At 42.4% G+C, this 27,927-nt stretch overlaps 1 protein-coding gene across 9 annotated transcripts in view; it reads left to right on the top strand.

Annotated features, from left to right (window-relative positions):
* LOC135524564 (protein strawberry notch homolog 2-like) overlaps nt 1–27,927 on the top strand; it is a 107,749-nt gene that overhangs the window by 48,596 nt on the left and 31,226 nt on the right. For 8 of the 9 annotated variants that reach the window (XM_064952206.1, XM_064952208.1, XM_064952209.1 and 5 more), the window contains one exon: nt 3,863–3,965. In XM_064952206.1, the coding sequence (XP_064808278.1) occupies nt 3,863–3,965 (103 nt within the window). Of the gene's footprint in view, nt 1–3,862; nt 3,966–21,149; nt 21,509–27,927 lie in introns of those variants that run through there. The other variant, XM_064952214.1, reaches the window with a different exon arrangement.

The raw sequence follows: 27,927 nt of genomic DNA on the forward strand, positions 1-27,927 counted from the left end.
GGCATTGAAGATGAAACGTGGCTGGGTCTTTCAGCATGACAATGATCCCAAACACACCGCCCGGGCAACGAAGGAGTGGCTTCGTAAAAAGCATTTCAAGGTCCTGGAGTGGCCTAGCCAGTCTACAGATCTCAACTCCATAGAAAATCTTTGGAGGGAGTTGAAATTCCGTGTTGCCCAGCAACAGCCCCAAAATATCACTGCTCTCGAGGAGATATGCATGGAGGAATGGGCCAAAATACCAGCAACAGTGTGTGAAAACCTTGTGAAGACTTACAGAAAATGTTTGACCTCTGTCATTGCCAACAAAGGGTATATAACAAAGTATTGAGAAACTTATTTATTGACCAAATACTTATTTTCCACCAAAATTTGCAAATAAATTCATTTAAAATCATACAATGTGATTTTCTGGATTTTTTTTGTTGTCATTTTGTCTGTCATAGTTGAAGTGTACCTATGATGAAAATTACAGGCCTCATCTTTTTAAGTGGGAGAATTTACACAATTGGTGGCTGACTAAATACTTTTTTGCCCCACTGTATGTAGGTGCTACCGAAATATCATTTTTGGTGAGTTTGGACATTTACAAGTGAATGTGAACCAGGAACAGTTATAGTCCTTGGTTCAGTCCAGACCTGACTGCCCTTGGCCAGCACAAAAACATCCTGTGGCGTACTGCATTAGCATCGAATAGCCCCCGCGATATACAACTTTTCAGGGAAGTTAGGAACCAATATACACAGGCAATTAGGAAAGCAAAGGCAAGCTTTTTCAAACAGAAATTTGCATCCTGTTGCACAAACTCCAAAGGGTTTTGGGACACTAAAGTCCATGGAGAATAAGAGCACCTGCTCCCAGCTGCCCAATGCACTGAGGATAGGAAACATTGTCACCACCGATAAATCCACTATAATTGAGAATTTCAATAAGCATTTCTCTACGGCTGGCCGTGCTTTCTACATGGCTACCCCTACCCCGGTCAACTGCCCGGCACCCTCCACAGCAACCCGCCAAAGCCCCCACCATTTCTCCTTTACCCAAATCCAGATTGCCGATGTTCTGAAAGAGCTGCAAAATCTGGACCCCTACAAATCAGCCGGGCTAAACAATCCGGACCCTCTCTTTCTAAAATGAATTGTTGCAACCCCTATTACTAGCCTATTCAAACTCTCTTTCGTATCGTCTGAGATCCCCAAAGATTGGAAAGCTGCCGCTGTCATCCCCCTCTTCAAAGGGTGAGTCACGACAGACCCAAACTGTTACAGACCTATATCTATCCTACCCTGCCTTTCTAAGCTCTTCGAAAGCCAAGTGAACAAACAGATCACCGTCCATTTTGAATCCCACCGTACTTTCTCCACTCTGCAATCTGGTTTCCGAGTTGGTCATGGGCATACTTCAGCCACGCTCAAGGTCCTAAACGATATCATAACCACCATCGATAAGAGACAATACTGTGTAGCTGTATTCATCAACCTTGCCAAGGGTTTTGACTCTGTCATTCACCACATTCTTATCGGCAGACTCAACAGCCTTGGTTTCTCTGATTACTGCCTCGCCTGGTTCACCAACTACTTCTCAGACCGGACCTCTGGCAGTCTCTCTGGGGGTGACACAGGGTTAAATTTTTGGGCCGACTCTTTTTTTCTGTATACATCAATGATGTTGCTCTTGCTGCTGGTGAGTCTCTGATCCACCTCTACTTAGACGACACCCTTCTGTATACATCTGGATCTTCTTTGGACACTGTGTTAACAATCCTCCAGGCGAGCTTCAATGCCATACAATTCTCCTTCTGTGGCCTACAACTGCTCTTAAATGCAAGTAAAACTAAATGCATGATCTTCAACCGATTGCTGCCCGCCCGTCCAGCATCATTACTCTGGACGGTTCTGACTTGGAATATGTGGACAAATACCTAGGCGTCTGGTTAGACTGTAAACTCTCTTTCCAGACTAAGCATCTCCAATCCAACATTAAATCTAGAATCAGTGTCCTATTTTGCAACAAAGCATCCTTCACTCATGCTGCCAAACACCCTCGTAAAACTGACTACCCTGCCGATCCTTGACTTCGGCTATGTCATTTACAAAATAGCCCCCAACACTCTACTCAGCAAACTGGATGTAGTCTATCAGAGTGCCATCCATTTTGTCACCAAAGCCCCATATACTACCCACCACTGCGACCTATATGCTCTCGTTGGCTGGCCCTCAATTCATATTCGTCGCCAAACCCACTGGCTCCAGGTCATCAAAAAGTCTTTGCTAGGTAAACCCCGCCTTAGCTCACTGGTCACCATAACAACACCCACCCATAGCACGTGCTCCAGCAGGTATTTTTCACTGGTCATCCCCGAAGCCTCCTTTGCCACCTTTCCAGTTCTCTGCTGCCAATGACTGGTACGTATGGCAAAAATCACTGAAGCTGGAGAATCATATCTCCCTCACTAATTTTAAGCTCCAGCTGTCAGAGCAGCTTTCAGATCACTGCATCTGTACATAGCCCATCTTGCACCCCAGTATCTCTACTTACACATTCATCTTCTGCACATCTATCACGTTTAATTGCTAAATTGTAATTATTTCGCCACTATGGCCTATTTATTGCCTTACCTCCCTAATCTTACTACATTTGCACACACTGTATATAGACATTTTCTATTGTGTTATTGACTGTATGTTTGTTTTTTCCATGTGCTGTTTGTGTCGCACTGCTTTGTTTTATCTTGACAAGGTCGCAGTTGTAAATGAGACCTTGTTCTCTACTAGCCTACCTTGTTAAATAAAGGTAAAATAAAAAATGTGAACGAGAGACATTGTTCAAATTAACAAAGTTTTGATGCATGCTTGTCTGAAGGAAGAACCGCACTGGTTCTGGAGCAGCATGTGTACATGCACACACACACACACACACACACACACACACACACACACACACACACACACACACACACACACACACACACGGAAGGAAATCAAAATAGCAGTGGCAGTTGTATTATTTTCTCAAACACGGCAGAAAGCAAACACTATAGTTAAACTTAGGGATCGCGTTAACGCAGAATTCAGTTTTTCACAAAGAAAAAAAAATGCACCAGAAATATCTTTGCGTTTTGTAAACCCAGATCTAAAATGCTTCTTATTGTAATTTCAGTTGCACTTCTCCACTCGGATCAGAATTCATTAGGAGACCGTGCTCTGACTGATGTATAGCTACTTTAATTTGGTACTTTTCGGGTTAGCCTATTTTCTCCAGTAAAATGCAAGATTAACTTCAAGCGAAAATTTTGAAATTGTAGCTGGCTACATTCTTTCTATGATAAACATTATAAATATGATGGCTTTGCATAATTTTTGCAAAAAGTACTTTGCTTTTTCATTGTAAACTAATTTACTTGTGTGTCTGCTAGCCAAATAGCAAAGCACTTCTGTTAAGGTGTCTGGACCCTTCTATAACATTCCATTTACATCACAAATAGAGATTTGGTTGTAAAAAAGAGATCTCCTTTAGGATAATGACTCATTTGGTTGAATAGCTTGTGTTATGACTCCACAGTTTGTACGGGTTGACGTATTCCACTTTGTGCATGTTGACTTTATTTATTCCTTTTATCCTCTCACTATTCTTGCTCTTTGTTGGGCTAGGATGAGACGGTTGTTTTTCTAACCATGCCATGCAAAATTCTCACTGCGTTCTTGTTTCCTTTGTTTAAATTAATTCCAAACGCCTTCTGATTCAACTTCTGCCAACCTAATGATGACTAGGGAGTTCCCTTGTGAAACCTGCTATCCACAGCGCTCTGCTCTCAACCTCTCAGTCCATCTCTTTAAGCTGCCTTACCTCTGACCTTTTTCAGGCAATACCACTTGAATGCTCCCATGCCCGATTTGGACATGTTCAGCCATTCAGGGTTCCATGACGATTTCCTCAACCTCCCCAGGAACGGAGACTTCCCTCAGGTAAGAGCTCCCTATATCACACTCCCTCTGTCCCCGTCTGTCTCACTCTCTGATCCTGTCTTCAATGATGCATGGTTGGTTATTCCTGGCTGTAGAAACGGATTAAAACGTTGTCTGACACTGTCTACGCTACCTGCTCCTTTTCCTGTGAAGGCTTGTTATTAATAAGCCACTGTCATTTATCAGGGCTTTAGTTGTTGCCATCAGGTTCTATTCACTCTGTCACTCTGTGGAAAATGGTTGGTCTCATTGCACCTTTGAGAAACACTTGAAAGCGTGGGTTTTTTTCGGGGAGTTTTTGCATGGAGGAATTGTATCTCTTGCTTTCTTCCTCATATTTGCTTGTTGAGTTTATGCACCACCAATCACCCTGGGGCTTTTGGGACAGGGAATTTCCCCCCTCTGTTTATATGTAGCATCCTATGGGCTATATTTATTATATTCATTTGTATTGCCCACTTATACACACTTTGTGTCAACCCAGGCAATTCCACTTCTCTTCATATGGAAAATGAATCCCTCCCCTGGCCTCTAGTGCCTGAGATTAGCCTTAACAACACAGACCATTGACTTGTCATCTGGGTTGTTTGTATGGAGGTTGTGTGTTATGGTATTAACTCATTGGGCTCCAGTAGCTGTAGGTAAAGGAGAGCAGTTATGTGTTAATGAAGAGCCAGTCAGTATACCTCTCACATCCGGCCTGTCCTGGTTCAGGTGGCTGGTGAGTAATGAGTGTTCAGTGGTTGGGGGTATGCCTATTTACTTTATGAAGAGCCTCTTACCCAAGTGTGGCACATGCCAAGTGCGCACAGATGCCTTGGAGGACTGAATGCCTTACAGCTCCCGGGCACTGCCCAGCTGTGTGGTGTAGACTTAAATGGGTGCTGCACACACTGTACAGAGCTACACACACACACACACACACACACACACACACACACACACACACACACACACACACACACACACACACACACACACACACACACTGGTGTCATATGACACAAACATACCTCTGAAATGTCAGTTTTGCTTTGTAGACACATGAATGAGTGTAGGTGCCCTGTGATTTTATTCTGATAACAGGATGATATTCAGATGGGGATTTTAGGAGAACAAAGATAGCAGCTTGTCTGTGTCATAAAGGAACAATGTTATGTTATGCGTTCAGTGTGGTATTTCATAGGGAATTTTCCTACTTTTTCATGTAGCTTTTTTTCTTCTTGACAAGCAGTGTGATATTTAGACTGGCCTTTCTAGTTGTCTGAATTACTGTCTCCAACTCAACCCACAAATAATATACAGTTCTTTCAGAAAGTATTCAGACCCCTTGACTTTTTCCACATTTTGTTACGTTACAACCTTATTCTAAAATTGATACAATTGTATTGTTTCCTCATCACACAATAACCTGTTTGGTTTGTCATGGGGTTTCAGACATTTTTGCTAATTTATAAAAACTGTAAAACTGAAATATCACTTTTACATAAGTATTCAGACCCTTTACCCAGTACTTTGTTGAAGCATCTTTGGCAGCGATTACAGCCTCAAGTCTTCTTGTGTATGGTGCTACAAGGATCATCAAGGATATCATCCACCCGAGCCACAGCGTGTTCAACCCACTATCCTCCAGAAGGTGAGGTCAGTACAGGTGCATCAAAGCTGGGACCGAAAGACCGATAAACAGCGATTTGGAGGTGTGTTGGGTCATTGTCCTGTTGAAAAACAAATGATAGTCCCAATAAGCACAAACCCGAAGGGATGGCGTATTGCTGCAGAATGCTGTGGTAGCCATGCTGGTGAAGTGTGCCTTGAATTCTAAATAAATCAGACTCTGTCACCAGCAAAGCACCATCGCACCTCCCCCTCCATGCATCACGGTGGGAACCACGCTCTTGCGTCTCACAAAGACACGGCGGTTGGAACCAAAAATCGCAAATTTGGAATCATCAGACCAAAGGACAGATTTCCACCTGTCTTATGTCCATTGCTCGTGTTTTTTGACCCAAGCAAGTCTTCTCTTCTTATTGGTGTCCTTTTAGCAGTGGTTTATTTGCAGCAATTAGACCATGAAGTCTTGATTCATGCTGTCTCCTCTGAACAGTTGATGTTGATGTGTCTGTTACTTGAACTCTGGGAAGAATTTATATGGCAGCTTCATAAAATAAGAACCGCAAAACACCAATCTCAACATCAACAATGAAGAAGCGACTCCGGGATGCAAAGAAAAAGCCATAACTCAGACTGGCCGATAAAAAGATTAAGATGGGCAAAATCACACAGACACTGGACAGAGGAACTCTGCCTAGAATGCCATCATCCCGGAGTCGCCTCTTCACTGTTGACATTGAGACTGGTGTTTTGCAGGTACTATTTAATGAAGCTGCCAGTTGAGGACTTAGACACCTTAATGTACTTGTCCTCTTGCTCAGTTGTGCACCTGGGCCTCTTACTACTCTTTCTATTCTGTTTAGAGCCAGTTTGCTCTGTTATGTGAAGGGAGTAGTACACAGCGTTGTACAAGATCTTCAGTTTCTTGGAAATGTCTTGCATGAAATAGCCTTCATTTCTCAGAACAAGAATAGACTGACGAGTTACAGAAAAGTAATTGGTTTCATTTTGAGCCTCTAATCGAACCCACAAATGCTGATGCTCCAGATATGCAACTAGTCTAAAGAAGGCCAGTTTTATTGCTTCTTTAACCTCGAGCGTCAAGCAATCCCGTATCCGGGAGCGTAATCATAGCCTCAAGCTCATTAGCACAACGCAACATTAACTATTCATGAAAATCGCAAATGAAATGAAATAAATATATTGGCTCACAAGCTTAGCCTTTTGTTAACAACACTGTCATCTCATATTTTCAAAATATGCTTTTCAACCATAGCTAAACAAGTATTTGTGTAAGAGTATTGATAGCTAGCATAGCATTAAGCCTTAAGGCAACATTTTCACAAAAACTTTTCAGGGAAGTTAGGAACAAATATACACAGGCAGTTAGAAAAGCTAAGGCAAGCTTTTTCAAACAGAAATTTGCATCCTGTAGAACTAACTCAAAAAGGTTCTGGGACACTGTAAAGTCCATGGGGAATAAGAGCACCTCCTCCCAGCTGCCCAATGCACTGAGGATAGGAAACCCTCCACACCCTCCACAGCAACCCGCCAAATCCGCCTCCATTTCTCCTTCACCCAAATCCAGATTGCCGATGTTCTGAAAGAGCTGAAAAAACTGGACCCCTACAAATCAGCCGGGCTAAACAATCTGGACCATCTCTTTCTAAAATGATTTGCCAAAATTGTTGCAACCCCTATTACTAGCCTGTTCAACCTCTTTCGTATCGTCTGAGATTCCCAAAGATTGGAAAGCTTCCGCGGTCATCCCCCTCTTCAAAGGGGGTAACACTCTAGACCCAAACTGCTACAGACCTATATCTATCCTACCCTTTCTTTCTAAGGTCTTCGAAAGCCAAGTTAACAAATCGATTACTGAACATTTCGAATCCCACCATACCTTCTCCGCTATGCAATCTGTTTACAGAGCTGGTCATGGGTGCACCTCAGCCACGCTCAAGGTTCTAAACGACATCATAACCGCCATCGATAAGAGACAGTACTGTGCAGCTGTATTCATCGACCTGGCCAAGGCTTTCGACTCAGTCAATCACAACATTCTTATTGGCAGACTCGACAGCCTTGGTTTCTCAAATGATTGCCTCGCCTGGTTCCCCAACTATTTCTCTGATAGAGTTCAGTGTGTCAAATCGGAGGGCCTATTGTCTGGACCTCTGACAGTCTCTATGGGTGTGCCACAGGGTTCATTTCTCGGGCCGACACTCTTTTCTGTATACATCAATGATGTTGCTGTTGCTGCTGGTGATTATCTGATCCACCTCTACGCAAACGACACCATTCTGTATACTTCTGGCCCCTCCTTGGACACTGTGTTAACTAACCTCCAGATGAGCTTCAATGCCATACAACTCTCCTTCCGTGGCCTCCAACTGCTCTTAAACGCAAGTAAAACTAAATGCATGCTTTTCAATCGATCGCTGCCCGCACCTGCTCGCCCGTCCAGCATCACTACTCTGGACGGCTCTGACTTACGTGGACAACTACAAATACCTGGGTGTCTGGTTGGACTGTAAGCTCTCCTTCCAGACTCACATCAAGCATCTCCAATCCAAAATTAAATCTAGAATCGGCTTCCTATATCGCAACAAAGCATCCTTCACTCACGCTGCCAAACATACCCTCGTAAAACTGATCATCCTACCGATCCTCGACTTCGGTGATGTCATCTATAAAATATCCTCCAACACTCTACTCAACAAACTGGATGCAGTCTATCACAGTGCCATCCGTTTTGTCACCAAAGCCCCTTACACTACCCACCATTGCGACCTGTACGCTCTCGTTGGTTGACCCTTGCTTCATACTCATCGCCAAGGGTAGCCTAGTGGTTAGAGCGTTGGACTAGTAACCGGAAGGTTGCAAGTTCAAACCCCCGAGCTGACAAGGTACAAATCTGTCGTTCTGCCCCTGAACAGGCAGTTAACCCACTGTTCCCAGGCCGTCATTGAAAATAAGAATGTGTTCTTAACTGACTTGCCTGGTTAAATAAAGGTCAAATTAAAAATAAAAAAAAAAAACCACTGGCTGCAGATTATCTACAAGTCTCTGCTAGGTAAAGCCCCGCCTTATCTCAGCTCACTGGTCACTATAGCAGCACCCACTCGTAGCACGCGCCCCAGCAGATATCTCATTGGTCTCAAAGCCAATTCCTCTTTTGGTCGTCTTTCCTTCCAGTTCTCTGCTGCCCATGACTGGAACGAATTGCAAAAATCTCTGAAGCTGGAGACTCACATCTCCCTCACTAGCTTTAAGCACCAGCTGTCAGAGCAGTTTACAGATCACTGCACCTGTACTGAGCCTATCTGTAAACAGCCCATCTATCTACCTACCTCATCCCCATACTGGTATTTATTTATTTTGCTCCTTTGCACCCCAGTACTATCTTCTGCCGATCTACCATTCCAGTGTTTAATTGCTATATTGTAATTACTTCGCCACCATGGCCTATTTATTTCCTTATACAGTGAGTGCAAATGAGGTAAGTTTATATGGACTTTTTGTTTTCTTTTGTTCAAACTGTATTATTGACTGTATGTTTTGTTTATTCCATGTGTAACTCTGTTGTTGTATGTGTCAAATTGCTACGCTTTATCTTGGCCAGGTCACAGTTGCAAATGAGAACTTGCTCTCAACTAGCCTACCTGGTTAAATAAAGGTGAAATAAAAAAATAAAAAAATGTAACGGCTCTATCCACATTTCTTTTTATTTCAAAGTTTTATCTATCTATCTGAAGGCTAAACTACTACCTAGCCATCCACATGAATGCTATACTACTTCTACCTATCCACATGAAGGCTATACTACTTCTACCTATCCACATGAAGGCTATACTACTTCTACCTATCCACATGAAGGCTATACTACTTCTACCTATCCACATGAAGGCTATACTACTTCTACCTATCCACATGAAGGCTATACTACTTCTACCTATCCACATAAAGGCTATACTACTTCTACCTATCCACATGAAGGCTATACTACTTCTGCCTATCCACATAAAGGCTATACTACTTCTACCTATCCACATAAAGGCTATACTACTTCTGCCTATCCACATAAAGGCTATACTACTTCTACCTATCCACATGAAGGCTATACTACTTCTACCTATCCACATAAAGGCTATACTACTTCTACCTATCCACATGAAGGCTATACTACTTCTGCCTATCCACATAAAGGCTATACTACTTCTACCTATCCACATAAAGGCTATACTACTTCTGCCTATCCACATAAAGGCTATACTACTTCTACCTATCCACATGAAGGCTATACTACTTCTAACTATCCACATGAAGGCTATACTACTTCTACCTATCCACATGAAGGCTATACTACTTCTGCCTATCCACATGAAGGCTATACTACTTCTACCTATCCACATGAAGGCTATACTACTTCTACCTATCCACATGAAGGCTATACTAGTACTATCTATATATCCACATGAAGGCTATACTACTTCTAACTATCCACATGAAGGCTATACTACTTCTAACTATCCACATGAAGGCTATACTACTTCTACCTATCCACATGAAGGCTATACTACTTCTACCTATCCACATGAAGGCTATACTAGTTCTATCTATATATCCACATGAAGGCTATACTAGTACTATCTATATATCCATATGAAGGCTGTACTAGTACTATCTACATATCCACATGAAGGCTGTACTACTACTATCTATCTATCCACATGAAGGCTGTACTAGTACTATCTGTCTATCCACATACAGGCTTTACTACGACCATCTATCTCTCCACATGAAAGCTGTACTACTACTATCTATCTCTCCACATGAAGGCTTTTCTTCTATTTGTCCTTCCACATGAAGGCTATACTACTATCTCTCTCTCCACATGAAGGCTATACTACTACTATCTATCTATCCACATCAATGCGTTTCTTCTACTGTCTGTCCTTCCACATGAAGGCTATACTACTATCTCTCTCCACACGAAGGCTATACTACTATCTATCTATCCACATGAAGGCTATACTAGTACTATCTATTGTTCAACATGAAGGCGATACTAGTACTATCCATCTCCACATGAAGGCTATACTATTATCTCTCGACATGAAGGCTATACTACTTCTACCTATCCACATGAAGGCTATACTACTTCTACCTATCCACATGAAGGCTATACTACTTCTACCTATCCACATGAAGGCTATACTACTTCTACCTATCCACATGAAGGCTATACTACTTCTACCTATCCACATGAAGGCTATACTACTTCTACCTATCCACATGATGGCTATACTACTTCTGCCTATCCACATAAAGGCTATACTACTTCTACCTATCCACATGAAGGCTATACTACTTCTACCTATCCACATAAAGGCTATACTACTTCTACCTATCCACATGAAGGCTATACTACTTCTGCCTATCCACATAAAGGCTATACTACTTCTACCTATCCACATGAAGGCTATACTACTTCTGCCTATCCACATAAAGGCTATACTACTTCTACCTATCCACATGAAGGCTATACTACTTCTACCTATCCACATAAAGGCTATACTACTTCTACCTATCCACATGAAGGCTATACTACTTCTGCCTATCCACATAAAGGCTATACTACTTCTACCTATCCACATGAATGCTATACTAGTACTATCTATCTATCCACATGAAGGCTTTACTAGTACCATCTATCTATCCACATGAAGGCTATACTAGTACTATCTCTCAACATGAAGGCGAAACTAGCACTATCTATCTCTCAACATGAAGGCTATACTACTATTTATCTATCTATCCACATGAAGGCTATACTACTACTATCTATCTCTCCACATGAAGGCCATATTACTATATCTCTCCAAATGAAGGCTATACTACTATCTATCTATCCACATGAAGACTATACTACTACTATTCATTTATCTACTTGAAGAATATACTACTATCTCTCTCCACATGAAGTCTATATTACTATCTATCCATATGAATGCTACTCTACTACTATCTCTCTCTCCACATGAAGGCTATACTACTACTATCTATCTCTCCACTTGAAGGCTACACTACTATCTATCCACATGAAGGCTATACTACTACTATCTTTCTCTCCACATGAAGGCTATACTACTATCTCTCTCTCCACATGAAGGCTTTACTACTATCTCTCTCTCCACATGAAGGTTATACTACTATCTTTCTCTCCACATGAAGGCTTTACTACTATCTCTCTCTCTCTCCACATGAAGGCTATACTATCTTTCTCTCCACATGAAGGCTGTACTACTACTATCTATCTATCCACATGAAGGCTATACTACTACTATCTTTCTCTCCACATGAAGGCTTTACTACTATCTCTCTCTCCACATGAAGGCTTTACTACTATCTCTCTATCCACATGAAGGCTATACTACTATCTCTCTCTCCACATGAAGGCTTTACTACTATCTCTCTCTCCACATGAAGGCTATACTACTATCTTTCTCTCCACATGAAGGCTTTACTACTATCTCTCTCTCTCCACATGAAGGCTATACTATCTTTCTCTCCACATGAAGGCTGTACTACTACTATCTATCTATCCACATGAAGGCTATACTACTACTATCTTTCTCTCCACATGAAGGCTTTACTACTATCTCTCTCTCTCTCCACATGAAGGCTATACTACTATCTCTCTCTCTCTCCACATGAAGGCTATACTACTATCTCTCTCTCCACATGAAGGCTTTACTACTATGTCTCTCTCTCCACATGAAGGCTATACTACTATCTCTCTCTCTCCACATGAAGGCTATACTACTATCTCGCTCTCTCCACATGAAGGCTATACTACTATCTTTCTCTCCACATGAAGGCTATTCTACTATCTTTCTCTCCACATGAAGGCTTTACTACTATCTCTCTATCTCCACATGAAGGCTATACTACTATCTCTCTCTCCACATGAAGGCTATACTGCTATCTCTCTCCACATGAAGGCTGTACTGCTATCTCTCTCTCCACATGAAGGCTATACTGCTACTTTTTGTCTATCTACATGATGGCATTTCTTCTACTATCTATCTATCCACATCAATGCTTTTCTACAACTATCTATCCACATGAAGGCTTTACTACTATCTCTCTCTCCACATGAAGGCTTTACTACTATCTCTCTCTCTCTCCACATGTAGGCTTTACTACTATCTCTCTCTCTCCACATGAAGGCTATACTATCTTTCTCTCCACATGAAGGCTGTACTACTACTATCTATCTATCCACATGAAGGCTATACTACTACTATCTTTCTCTCCACATGAAGGCTATACTACTATCTCTCTCTCCACATGAAGGCTTTACTACTATCTCTCTCTCTCCACATGAAGGCTATACTACTATCTCTCTCCACATGAAGGCTTTACTACTATCTCTCTCTCCACATGAAGGCTATACTACTATCTCGCTCTCTCCACATGAAGGCTATTCTACTATCTTTCTCTTCACATGAAGGCTATTCTACTATCTTTCTCTCCACATGAAGGCTTTACTACTATCTCTCTCTCCACATGAAGGCTTTACTACTATCTCTCTCTCTCCACATGAAGGCTATACTACTATCTCTCTCTCCACATGAAGGCTTTACTACTATCTCTCTCTCTCCACATGAAGGCTATACTACTATCTCGCTCTCTCCACATGAAGGCTATACTACTATCTTTCTCTTCACATGAAGGCTATTCTACTATCTTTCTCTCCACATGAAGGCTTTACTACTATCTCTCTATCTCCACATGAAGGATATACTACTATCTCTCTCTCCACATGAAGGCTATACTGCTATCTCTCTCCACATGAAGGCTGTACTGCTATCTCTCTCTCCACATGAAGGCTATACTGCTACTTTTTGTCTATCTACATGATGGCCTTTCTTCTACTATCTATCTATCCACATCAATGCTTTTCTACAACTATCTATCTCTCCACATGAAGGCTATACTACTACTATCTATCTATCCACATCAATGCTTTTCTACAACTATCTATCCACATGAAGGCTTTACTACTATCTCTCTCTCCACATGAAGGCTTTACTACTATCTCTCTCTCTCTCCACATGTAGGCTTTACTACTATCTCTCTCTCTCCACATGAAGGCTATACTATCTTTCTCTCCACATGAAGGCTGTACTACTACTATCTATCTATCCACATGAAGGCTATACTACTACTATCTTTCTCTCCACATGAAGGCTTTACTACTATCTCTCTCCACATGAAGGCTTTACTACTATCTCTCTCTCCACATGAAGGCTATACTACTATCTCTCTCTCCACATGAAGGCTTTACTACTATCTCTCTCTCCACATGAAGGCTATACTACTATCTCGCTCTCTCCACATGAAGGCTATACTACTATCTTTCTCTTCACATGAAGGCTATTCTACTATCTTTCTCTCCACATGAAGGCTTTACTACTATCTCTCTATCTCCACATGAAGGCTATACTACTATCTCTCTCTCCACATGAAGGCTATACTGCTATCTCTCTCCACATGAAGGCTGTACTGCTATCTCTCTCTCCACATGAAGGCTATACTGCTACTTTTTGTCTATCTACATGATGGCCTTTCTTCTACTATCTATCTATCCACATCAATGCTTTTCTACAACTATCTATCTCTCCACATGAAGGCTATACTACTACTATCTATCTATCCACATCAATGCTCTTCTACAACTATCTATCTATCCACATTAAGGCTATACTGCTATCCGTCAACATGAAGGCTGGACTAATATCTATCTATCCTCATGAAGGTTGTGCCACTATCTATCTATCCGTCCACATGAAGGCAATACTACTATCTATCTATCTATCTATCTACATGATAGCTATACTACTATCTATCGACATGAAGGCTATACATCTATATCTATCTATCCACATGTCAATTGTGCTCTTGAGTGTAGTTATAGTTGTCCTCCTAACATCTGCTGCCCTGAGTGCTGCCAGATTAAAATGTCAGAGGAGTCCCCTTCTGTTACTCAGGCAGAAATTGATTGGCTTTGTCAAGGCAGATGAAATGGGAGTGGGTATGCTTGCGTGCGGTGTGTGTGAAGTGCCTTGAGCCTCCGTGTGCTCAGGATGGGAGGTGCACCCAGGCTCAGTAGAATGAGCTTGTTGTGGAATGGCTTGACCTTTTCACATTTCAAACCGGTCAAACGGTGCTGCACTCAGTAGGTGGGGATGTGAATTGAGCGGTGGAAAGTTTGTGGCTCTTTCTCTCTGTGTATTCATGCTCGCTCACATGCATGTTCACCTTGAATCAGAATGCATGTACAGTGCATTTGGAAAATATTCAGACCCCTTCCCTTTTCCACATTTTGTTACCTTATTTTGTTACCTAACAGCCTTATTCTAAAATGCATTTAAAAAAAAAAAAGTTTTACTCCTCAATCTACACACAGTACCCTATAATGACAAAACAAGAATAGGTTTTTAAAAATGCTTGCAAATCTATTAATAATGTTTAAAAAAAATACCTTATTGACATAAGTATTCAGACCCTTTGTCATGGGACTCGAAATTGAGCTCCTGTTTCCATTGATAAAAAAAAAAAGTTTTACATTTAAAAAACAACTACTTTTTTTAACAAGGCAAGTCAGTTAAGAACAAATTCTTATTTACAATGACGGCCTACCAGGGAACAGTGGGTTAACTGCCTTGTTCAGGGGCAGAGCGACAGATTTTTACCTCTTCAGCTCGGGTATTCGATCCAGCAACCTTTCGGTTACTGGCCCAACGCTCTAACCACTAAGGCTACATGCCGCCCCCGATCATCCTTGAGATGTTTCTACAACTTGGTTGGAGTCCAACTGTGGTAAATTCAATTGATTGGACATGATTTGGAAAGGCAAACACCTGTCTATATAACGTCCCACAGTTGACTGTGCATGTCAGAGAAAAACCAAGGCATGATGTCGAAGGAATTGGCCGTAGAGCTCCGAGACAGGATTGTGTCATGGCACAGATCTGGAAAAAGGTACGAAAAAATGTCTGCTGCATTGAAGGTCCCCAAGAACAGAGTTCCTCTGTGGAGATGGGAGAACCTTCCTGAAGGACAACCATCTCTGCAGCACTCCACCAATCAGGCCTTTGTGGTAGAGTGGCCAGATGGAAGCCACTCCTCAGTAAAAGGCACATGACAGCCAGTTTGGAGTTTGCCAAAAGGCACCTAAAGGACTCTCAGACCATGAGAAACAAGATTCTCTGGTCTGATGAAACCAAGATTGATCTCTTTGGCCTGAATGCCAAGCGTCAAGTCTGGAGGAAACCTGGAACCATCCATACGGTGAAGCATGGTAGTGGCAGCATCATGCTGTGAGGATATTTATCAGCGGCAGGGACTAGGAGACTAGTCAGGATTGAGAGAAACGTAACGGAGCAAAGTACAGGGAGATTCCTTGATTTAAAACCTGCTCCAGAGTGCTCAATACATCAGACTGGGGCGAAGGTTCACCTTCCAATGGGACAATAACCCTAAGCACACAGCCAAGACAACGCAGGAGTGACTTCGGGACTTGTCTCTGAATGTCCTTGAGTGGCCCAGACAGAGCTTGGACTTGAACCCGATCGAACACCTCTGGAGAGGCCTGAAGATAGCTGTGCAGCAACGCTCCCCATCCAACCTGACAGAGCTTGAGAGGATCTGCAGAGAAGAATGGAAGAAACTCCCCAAATATATGTGTGCCAAGATTGTAGCATCATAACCAAGGAGAATCTAGGCTGTAATCACTGCCAAAGGTGTTTCAACAAGGTACTGAGTAAAGGGTTTGAATACTTAAGTAATATTCATTTTATATTATTTATTTTTTTGTTAATATATTTACCCAAAATTTTTTTTTAGAATAAGGCTGTAACGTGATAAGGTCAAGGGGTCTGAATAATTTCCGAATGCACTCTAAACCCATGGCTAGCATTCTTGCTAGAGAGAGTCGTTTCTGTGGCGTTATGCTAGCATGTTGTCACCGCATTTAGAAATTTAGCCACAGAAGGCTTGCAGGGCAATGTGCGTGGAGCATGCGCACACTGAGGATCTGGGTCATGGGCTCTGTCTGATCTCTCCACACAGATCATCTGATTTGCTGTGCTGTGTAACATGATTCAGGGAAAATAAGAGAAATGCTGCCCTGCTTACTGGAAGAAGAATCATAGGAGAGCACTTTTTCTAACCACTCTCACCAGTAAGCCCCAGTTAGAGTGAGGAATATATCCGCCGCACACATATTCAATGCTGAGTACACTGTGATACTCACACACACACACACGGTGCACATACTTTTTCCAACTTCCTGATTGTCCCATGGAGTGTCAGGCTGTCTTTGTTAGATCACACATCTCTGTATGTTTGAACAGGCCCATTCTGCCTCCCCACCCCCTCCTGTTAGTTTTTTCCCACATTTGTCACCTGCACAGGATACAGCATGTGTAAAACAGTATAGTGTAATGCTTACTTGTGTGCTCTTTCCCAACAATGCAATAATAATAGTAATAATATAGCTAAGAAACACATGAGAAATACCATAGGGAAAAAAAGACAAAATTGCTGAAGTCGGGTCGGTGCTTGCAAGACGGCAACCATACCGTAATCCGCCATATTCTCCAAGGAGATAGAAAATGAAAGGCTTTAAAGGCCATGCTCAATTCTTTTGAAGCCCTGGATTGCAAAAGAAAGTGTCCGGATAATGTCCATTGACTTAACACCCTCAGGTTCTGTACTACCAAGTGAAAGCTTCCCCCGTGTTCTGTGTTTATTCTAACTGAATCAAGCTAAACGGCTTGTTTTATTGTCTCTGCTTGTTTTTTGTTGCAGTAGAAAGCACTACAGAAATGGAGCTGTTAGTTTAATAGTAAAATCCATAAGTTCTGAAATGCAGGTTTTACACCGTACTTGTTTTGCAAAGACAGTTTTCTTTCTTCTCTAATTCACGTCACAAATTGCCTGTTGGATGGCCAACTAAGTTCAGTGGTTGCAATGGCGCTGTGAGGTAACCTACGCTGAGAGCTCTGTAAATATGGTATATTTTTGTGTTTTTTTTATTGCTGTGTGGGTGTCTGACTGCTCTGGGGGTTGATCACTTACATCTTGAGGTCTTTATGCTGAGTTGCATAATTGGGATGACAAGTAAATATTTTTGGCTTATTGCTCGGTAGCTGGCTGTTTTGGATTCAAATAATGCAGCCCCAACTTTGTTTCATCTGTCGGGACGAATTGCAAGTACTGCATGTAGTGTCTGGAGATGGCAAAGAGGCTCAGGGACTGTTCTTAATCACTGCCAAGATGTGGTGGATTTTCATGAGCTTTTCAGCAGCTGTGGCATCACCCAGGTGGGTGCTACATGTTTGGCAATAGAGAACCAGTATCTACGGAGGAGCTGGTCATGTGGAGGAACTGACCGTCGGAGAAGGAGATGTGGCTTGTTTGTCAGACTTGTTTGTCAGACTGTGTTTGTTTCTCTCTGGCTGTACCATCGATGCCTCCTCTGCTGAAGCTACACTGCCTTTCCAATCCAAACTGCCTCAACTTCCAGTCCTCCAATTGTGGGCATACAGCTAGCCTCGCAATTTGTGGGAAAGCAACATTTTGTGCTTTTGATGTTGCTTTTTAATGTTTAACACTGGTTCTGTCCTAACAGATATAGCTTCTTTCTTTTCAACAACAGCAGCAGCAGCCCCTGCCGCCACAGTTACTCTATTGTCCTGGGTTTGACACAGAGGGGAGAGATGACACTGCCGGCTTGAAAGAGGCAGCCTATCAGTGACTCATCCTTACCGATGTCCCAATAGCTCAGTGACCGTTACAGGCGTGAGGATTCCCACAATCTCCCTCATGACACCACCCAGAGGCGCCACTCAGTCTGTTGGTCTCCATTTTGGACCAGACTAGCCCAGTGGAGGGGGGCAACACGGTGCCCCATCTCTGTTCCTGTTTGCAGAGGGCAGTGGCCCTGCACCATCCCTCTGCCAGGAAGGAAGATGTGATTGTGAAATATGTGATTGTTTCACATTCATCATTTCTTAAAGGAAATCAGGAGCTACAGTGCCTTCAGAAAGTATTCACACGCTTGGACTTTTTTCCACATTTTGTGTTAAAGTGGAATTAAAATTGATTTGTCATTTTTGGTCAATGATCTGCTCAAAATACACAGTCAAAGTGGAAGAAAAATTCTAACATTTATTACAAATTATGGAAAAATATAACACCAATATATTGATTAGATAAGTATTCAACCCCATGAGTCAATACATGTTAGAAACATGTTTGGCAGCAATTACAGCTGAAAGTCTTTTGGAGTAAGTCTATTAGTTTTGCGAACTTGGATTGTATAATATTTGCCTCTTTTTTTTTTATTATTATTTTTCGAGCTCTGTCTAGTTGGTTGTAGATTATTGCTAGACCACTTGTGTTTTAGGTTATTGTCCTACTGAAAGGTGAATTCGTCTCCCAGTGTCTGTTGACAAGCAGACTGAACCAGGTGCCTTGTTACAAACAGGATGTATGTTTTTGAATATTTTTATTCTGTACAGTCTTCTTCCTATTCACTCTGTCATTTAGGTTAGTATTGTTGAGTAACTACAATGTTGATGATCCATTCTCAGTTCTCTCATATCACAATAATTAATTAAACTCAGTAACTGTTTTATAAAATCACCATCAGCCTCTTAGTGAAATCCCAAAGCATTTCCCTTCTTCTCCGGTAACTGAGTTAGGAAGGACTCCTGTATCTTTGTAGTGACTGGGTGTATTTATACACCATCCAAAGCCTAATGATTAACTACCATGATCAAAGAGATATTCAGCATCTGTTTTAAACATTTGTACACATCTATCAATAGGTGCCCTTTTTTGCGATGCTTTGGAAAACCTTCCTGGTCTTTTTGGTTGAGTCTGTGTTTAAAATGTGCTACTCTGTTGAGGGACCTTACAATTATCTGTGCGTGTGGGGTACAGAGATGGGTTGTCGTTCAAAAATCATGTTTACCACTACTATTGAACACAGAATGAGTCATTGTAACTTATGTGACTTGTTAAGCACATTTGTACTCCTGAACTTATTTAGGCTTGCCATAACAAAGAGGTTGAATACTTATTGACTCAAAACATTTAAACTTGAAATGTTTTATTAATTTGTCTAAATTTCTAAAAGCAAAATTCCACTTTGACATTATTGGGTATTGTGCGTAAGCTAGTTATGCAAAATCTCAATTGAATCCATTTTAAATTCAGGCTGTAACAGAACAAAATGTGGAAAAAGTAGTGGTGTGAGTACTTTCTGAAGGCACTTTCTGTTTAGTACGAGCCAATTTCTTTCATCTCTGTCGTATCATTCTAATTTATCAGTAGCCTTTCCCCCAGGTATTTTGCCGATCACAGCCTTGTTTTCCATAAGCAGAGATGTTAGTTATGATGGTTTGTGTCAGTTTATTTATTTTTTTCACCTTTATTTAACCAGGTAGGCAAGTTGAGAACAAGTTCTCATTTACAACTGCGACCTGGCCAAGATAAGGCAAAGCAGTTCGACACGAACAACAACACAGAGTTACACATGGAGTAAAACAAACATACAGTAGAAAAATGAGTCTATATACAATGTGAGCAAATGAGGTGAGATAAGGGAGGTAAAGGCAAAAAAGGCCATGGTGGCAAAGTAAATACAATATAGCAAGTAAAAAAATAAAAATAAACACTGGAATGGTAGATTTGCAGTGGAAGAATGTGCAAAGTAGTGCCCATAGTGGTGTCCATAGTGCATCTGTGCAGGACTCGGGATGGGTTCAGAGGTGGAGAAGACATCAGCTGTTGAAGGGCCTTCCATCATATCAGTGTAATTCATTGTAATCTCTTTACTATATTCAATTTTTTTTGATTGCATATAGATCCTGTAATTTTTCAGTTTGTATCACAGATAGGCCTATGGTGTAAGTTATGGTGACTTATATATTAGATAGACTCGCTCGTTGTCTGTGTCTTTGCGCATGAGATATCAAAACTTCCCCCAGTATTTCTGAACCATGAAGCTACATGGACAGTCAGTGTGGAACAGGTGCTTTGACAGCTTGGAATGACCTCTCCGTCTACTGTAGCACAACACTGATCAGTGACTGCCCATTCCATTAGCTCTTTAATTAGTTTGACTTCTCAGCTCAGCAAAACTCAACCATTAGATGTTCAGATCATTTCCACTTCAAGCAGCAGTAGCAGCCTTGAAATGGAGCCTAATCTGTCAGGCAGACTGAAAATAAGTCTACCAACCTCTAAATATAATAATCATTAAATACTAATCCCACACCATTAAACACAGCCGTAAGCAGCGGCTCAGGAGCCGCTAAAGAGGACCCAGCACGCTGCACTGTTTACTCTACCAATGCGGTTGAGTTACACCATGTACAGTAAAATGAGCTTGACTGCCAGTAACTCTAGTCACTTACCAACAAAAGCATCATTTCCTGAAAGCTCCTCCTCCTGCTCCCCTCCCCTTTGCTCTCTCCCCAGCACCTTAGAGCATTGAGGAACTAGACTACAATCAATATGACTAAACCTCTATGCAAATACCTGTCAGTCCAGCCGTAGCAGGAAATGTGTGTGTTTTAGGGCAGTGTTTTCTGCCCAGAACTTACCTGTAGTCTGCGTTGTTCAAATGTGTGTGTTGGGTGTTCTGAGGAGCTGGTAGGGCCATCTGCTATTGGGAAACATTACAGCTGTGAGGTGTTTCCACAGCTCCAGCACATGGAACGATCTGTCGTTGTAAGGGAAAGGTGAATTAGAGGTGTGTGGTCTTTCCGCCCAAAGCTTTTGGACTCATGTCTTCTATTCTGCCACTTTGGACTAAACTTCATTCACAGTTGGGACGACCTCTTCCCAAGGTAAGGTTGGTCATCAGTTCTTTATGTTGAAGTGTGTAAAACAGGAGCTCCGTGTCTGGGGTGAACAATAATGTATAGATGTTTGCGGGATGGCTGTTTTCATTTATTTCTTTTTTTTACCGATGTGTTCGTTTGACACTGACTGTCGTGTAGGTAATGGAGAATAAGTAGGTTAGGTGTTATCTGGTGGACTGATTTGGTTGTTTATTTGTTTGCTTTCTGGAATGGGTTGTTATTTAATGTTCTTCCTTCTCCTTACACCTCCTTGGTAGAATAGAAATTGTCAGTACACCTAGGCCTCACCTCTTCTGCCTAGCTTGCATTATGGCCTCCTCTGACCTATGTAGAATTAACTAAAGTTGGGTTAAGTTCAGACATGAATAGGCTAGGCTACTGCTCTATCAATAACTACTAATTACATGTTCATGTCAACAACAAAAAATTTGCTGCACATTCTCTTCTTCACTCTTAGACATTGGACTGCGTTATATTCAATATGCTATTATAAATAAATAGATGATTATTGAATGAATATTATATCAAGCATATTGGTGGTTTTGGAGTTTGTTCTGTTTCACATTGGGCTTCCTATGCTGCTCGTCCCTGTTGGTGTCTGCCAATCACGATAAACGCTGTCTGGACCACAGCCTTCCAGTAAGTCCTAGAACCTGATAGCTGCGCATGACCACCATACATACAGCAGAAGTGCCATGCTCTCTCCTTATCTCTCCTCATCTCTCTATTCCAAGTATAGAGGACAGAACACAGTCATACATTCTCTGAATGTTTTTTGTTCTAAATGAATCTGGAATGTATACGATTCATGTTCATTCAGCTAATCACATGATTTTGCTGCAAGGTTGATATTATCAACAAATTCAGTGCTTTCATCACAATGCCCATTTTTACAGTTGAATCCGTGCGTCATGCAGTGGTCTGTGTCATGCTCTTTCATTGACGTCCAATGTACGCAGACAGACGGCATTTCTTCCAACAAGTGAATGTAGAGTCCACTGTAATACTTTCCCAGTCCAGAGGTGGTGTGCGTGTGTGTGTGCCTCTCTCTCTCCGTCTTGTCATGTCCACTGCAGATACAAGGGAGTCAGCACTATTTTAGGCCCGGAGTGGCAGCAAGGCATTTTTTACTGGAACTGGGAGAGAGGAAGGTTAACTGAGTTCATGGGCTTCTGGTGTTGGAGTGCCAGTGTGTGGGGTGGGATTTTAGAGGGGGCTTTTTTTCTTAAGCCAATTCCATTCCAAATCAAAAGAGAAACTGGCATTAAAAGTGATATGTCATTGTAATTTGGTTAAAACCAGGGGTTGGAAGCAAAATTATTTTCCAATTGTTTCATTCTGAACAGAACCACACATTATTTTGCATTCCATTCCATTGTTCCAACCAGCAAAATAAAGTTCTGAACCGGTTTGAACCAAACAACTGTTTATCATTCCTTTCTGTTCCTTTTTAAACCTCCTGAATTAATTTTATTTTTACATTTAGCTCAACATTAAATTACTTCACCAATGGATAGAGCAGCTTGCTATGGAGCGGGCAAGCTATATACATGCATTGGACAGACAAGTAGGGTGCAACATGCGACTGAAATTTTGCAGGTGAGGAGAGCGCTGGGCATGAAGCACTGGGTATTTTTGTTATGACATGCATTATCTGAATTAGGCTCACAAAATTATACCTACAGAGGAGCAGCTTCTATGGAGGAACTTTGAATGTCTTTGAAATTCAGAGTTGGCATAACTAACGTTGAACAAGAGCTAGCCCTTGACCATGACTCTCAGTTCCATTACATTACACATAATGCTGCCTAGAGTTTTCCAGAGCTAAACCAGAGCTAGCAACAAGCTAGCTAGCAAACAAGCTTGTGTGTGCAGGGCGGCACCAGAATTAAAATAAAAAACATGTCTTACCTTTTGGACTTAATAAATCCAATGTCAAACGTGATAACTATAGAATACATAACCAGCATTGAAAAAGTTAATCCATTGTTCTCTAATTCATTTCTGAATCATGGATGTAATGTCAGTAGCTACAATAGACAATGCATGCTTCAAGGGGAGGGGCAGGTAGCCTACACACACACAGTGGCAAAGATGTTCAGCTGGTAGGTAGGCAGCCACTGGAAGTAGTTTGAGTGACAGTGAGGGCTTTGCATATGTGCATTGTTCCGTTTTTTTGTGGGACTGGAAGAAAATGCCCGGAATGTAAAACAACGTTATTAACTGGTTCCCATGCTTTTAAAATAATGGTTCTCTTCCAGAAAATTGAAGATCACTTTCATTCTCGGTTCTGGTTCTGTTCCTTGAAAATGTGCGTTTGTTTTTCTGTTTTCTTTTACTTGTTCCCTTGAACTGGTCCTAACCCTGGTCAAAACTGAAAAGATTTTTGGATTTAATTTATTTTTGCCTATTTAGTGTGTCCATAATATGGATATTGACATTGTAAGTGTTGTGGAGTGTGATGCAATCTTATGCTGCACAATAACCAGGCAGTTCCTGGGAACTGAGTTATCTGACGTCAGCACCCTGATGAATCCATTTCCCTTAAACCATGAGAATGCAGGCTCACATCTGCCCCCTACCCCAAAACACACACACACACACCACTGCACGCACACAATATCAACTTGACCGGTTTTGTTTCCTGTTAGGTGTGTGTTGTTTGTTATTTTATTTGTTCTGATTCCTGAGTCACACGTGGTGCTGGTTTACGGTAAGCTTCAGAATCCCACCCTCTTTGTTTTTCAGAGACAATGGGTGCATCTCAATACTCCTTTCTGTCATCTGCACTGTTCTGAAGAAAGAAAGAAAGAAAAATGGATGAAAGTGATATGAATATCCCCCATTAAAAAGTGTTATCACCTGTCTAGTTCTTTCACAGTGCAGATTTCGATAAAGAAAGAAAGCAGGAGAGGAAGCCACATTATACTATTGACCTGCTCACAGTGTGTGTCAGCTGCTCTCCACCCAGCCCTTCTGTACTTCCTATTGGCAGAGAGATCACTGGGGCCCCTGACTGCTGCCCTCCTATTGGGCTAACCCTCTTCCCTGTCGGGTGACTACCTTATTCAGATTTCTTATTAAAGCTGACTAAGTTGACTGTGAGCTCATTGTTGCGTGGAAGAAGAGAGGTGTTCCGTGTAAGAGAGAAATAAATATGCTGTTTACACCATACATTATTCTCTGGTGTGTAGAACAGACATTTCTACGTTACATTTCTCTTATCTTAACGTTGTACCTGCATTTTATGGTGGTGCTGCTGTTGGAGTAAGAGGATCGTTGTGCCCTACTACCCCTCCACAGCCTGAGAGAGTCTCGTTCTCTCCCTGCCAACCCAGAACAGACACAGCCATCACAGCAGGCCTCATAGCCAACTGGATAATTTTTTAATCATTCAAATATGATAGCCTGCTATGGCATCCTTTTATTATTGAAAAGTGTGCAAGCATTGGACAGTTCCAGAGGCCAGCTTCCCCTCTTTCCTGTGGCTGGGCAGGACGTAAAGGCCTCTGTGGGTATCTCTGTACAGCATGTTAGGTGATGTGGGTAACAGACTGCCTGGGATAAAATCTGCCAGACCGCTCCGTGGCCCCAGGCCATCCGTCAGGCTCTGGTGACAGCAGTAGGTACTGGGTTCCATACAGGGACCACGTGACCCACACAGGCCCCTGGAGATAGGTGGGGCTTCCTCCTCCTGCCGTCACTCCTACACAACAGTTGCTGACCCCGGGCCCAGACAGACACCGATTTTAAGGTGTGTTTTACATCCCCTACCTGGAATTGAAAGGTTAGGGTTGGGGGAGGGGGAGTTGTTTCCACACAAGCTACTGCTGTTGCGAGTGTTTCAACCAGCTGTGTTGGCATCCGGCACTGTGGACAGTGATGTCATCAAATTGAGTCCACACGGGCTGGCATATTGGAACTTTACAGAACTACTTGGCTCCGGACCTAATGCCATAGGATTTAAGAGTCATGATTGGAGAAAGGCTGTACAGTTGATTGACTTTTTAATAAACCACACAGCAGTGGAGAGGAAAGAAGGAAGTCTGCTAAAAACACTAGCTACAGCAAATGTTGGGTTGAAAAACATCCAAACAAAACATCACAATGAGAGTTTGTTGTCTTCAGACATACTGGATGTCTGTGTGACTCTCCACTTCCTCGGCTGGCTGAGTAGAGGGGGATTCCCTGGCTGCCTCGTCAGCTTCTTTGGAGGAGGAGGAAGAAGAAGAAGTGGTGATGGTTAGGGTTTCAGGAAGTCTGCTTATTCCCTCTGGGGAGGAGGAGGAGGAAGAAGAAGTGGTGGTTAGGGTTTCAGGAAATCTGCATATTCCCTCTGGGGAAGAGTAGGAGGAGGAGGAGGAAGAAGAAGAAGTGGTGGTGGTTAGGGTTTCAGGAAATCTGCGTATTCCCTCTGGGGAGGAGGAGGACGAAGGAAGTGGTGGTTAGGGTTTCAGGAAGTCTGCTTATTCCCTCTGGGGAGGAGGAGGAAGATGGAAGTGGTGGTTAGGGTTTCAGGAAGTCTGCTTATTCCCTCTGGGGAGGAGGAGGAGGAGGAAGAAGAAGTAGTGGTTAGGGTTTCAGGAAATCTGCTTATTCCCTCTGGGGAGGAGGAGGAAGAAGAAGTAGTGGTTAGGGTTTCAGGAAATCTGCTTATTCCCTCTGGGGAGGAGGAGGAAGAAGAAGAAGTGGTGGTTAGGGTTTCAGGAAGTCTGCTTATTTCCTCTGGGGAGGAGGAGGAAGAAGGAAGTGGTGGTTAGGGTTTCAGGAAATCTGCTTATTCCCTCTGGGGAGGAGGAGGAGGAGGAAGAAGAAAAATAATTGGTGGTTAGGGTTTCAGGAAGTCTGCTTATTCCCTCTCGGGAGGAGGAGGAGGAGGAAAAAAAAGAAGTGGTGGTTAGGGTTTCAGGAAGTCTGCTTTTTCCTCTGGGGAGGAGGAGGAGGAAGAAGAAGAAGTGGTTGTTAGGATTTCAGGAAGTCTGCTTATTCCCCCTCGGGTGGGGGGGAATACAAACCTAGGATCAGCTTACCCACACCACCAAATAAAAACCTTTACTATTAGTGGATAAAATGTCAAACTGACCTAAGATGAGTGTAAAACGGGCAACTTCATCCGGGAGCTGAAATGGGCCAGAGAGAATCACTATTGTATGTTACGACTTCCTGAAAAGATAGACATACCTTCTAGAACTGAACCGAGAAGAGCCATGCCTTCTACAGTTGCTGAACAATGACCAGCCTCATGTCTTATCACAACCCTGCTATGTAAAGCTACTGTCATTATTTTAATTATGTTGGGAATTTCTTTTTTTGTGTGTGTGTGTTTCTCTCTCTCTCTCTGTGGTCACATCCAGGGGGTTGTATCATGTGATTGAAGGATTGTGGAAAGGAGGCCTACAGATACTGTATATATGGGCTTGAATGTGGTTTTCCTCTCTGTGTGGGTCAGGATGATGAGAATGCTGGGTTAAGCACTAAAACAGGAGAACATGAAGTGTAAGAGGAATCTGTGAAGGACTGGCTTTGTGTGATGACATGAGGACTGACCCACAAACTGGGAACAAGCCAACCAGCACGCAGCTCTGCCGTTTCATAAATTAACGCACAACTTGTCCTGGATTTTCACTTTGAAATCCTTTTCTCTCACAAAAGCCATACACTGTCTGCTACCACTCACTCTCTCACACACACACGCATGAGATGTGCATGCACGGACACACACCACTCACTCATTCACAGATTTCTCCATGTTTCCCATCGCTCGCTCACTCTGCCATCTCCATGTTTTGTCCTGTGAGGATTAGGAGCCAGGGAGTCTGTGGCTGTTGTTGGCCAGATTACCATCAGTGCAGTTGGAATTCAGGCCTTATCTCTGCCTCACAGAAGAACATCATCTTAGCTGCAGCACCAACCGCATCGCTGCGGGAACAAATAGTGCTTTACCAGTCACACTTGCCTTGCTTCACATTTATTAAGAAAAATACATTCCAGTCTGCTCGGGTTATTCTCTCTCCCTCTCCTCTCGCTCTCTCTGTGAGTGGAGATTAGTGGAGCTGGGGGTCCAATTGGTTGGTGATTTTAGAGAAGAACGACCTTGGCCATGATGTTTGATGTTTGGGTAGGGGGCTGTTTCTGTTTGTTCATAATCAAAGCTCTTATCCTGGCACTGAGAGGGAAAGGCTGCCGTCTCATCTTTGCTTTGATGATAAGGTTCGTCCTCTCAGAGCAAGAGGGTTGGAGAGCAAGAGGGTTGGAGAGCAAGAGGGTTGGAGAGCAAGAGGGTTGGAGTGGTGGGGAAAAGGACATCATTATTTCTGATATCTGACAGTTCATGACCATATCAATTTGTTAATCAATAAACAAAATGTCTAAATTATAAAGTGGTATGTGCATGTTACATCGTC

The sequence above is a fragment of the Oncorhynchus masou genome, chromosome 31, assembly GCF_036934945.1.
Source record: "Oncorhynchus masou masou isolate Uvic2021 chromosome 31, UVic_Omas_1.1, whole genome shotgun sequence".
Taxonomy (NCBI): Eukaryota; Metazoa; Chordata; class Actinopteri; order Salmoniformes; family Salmonidae; genus Oncorhynchus; species Oncorhynchus masou.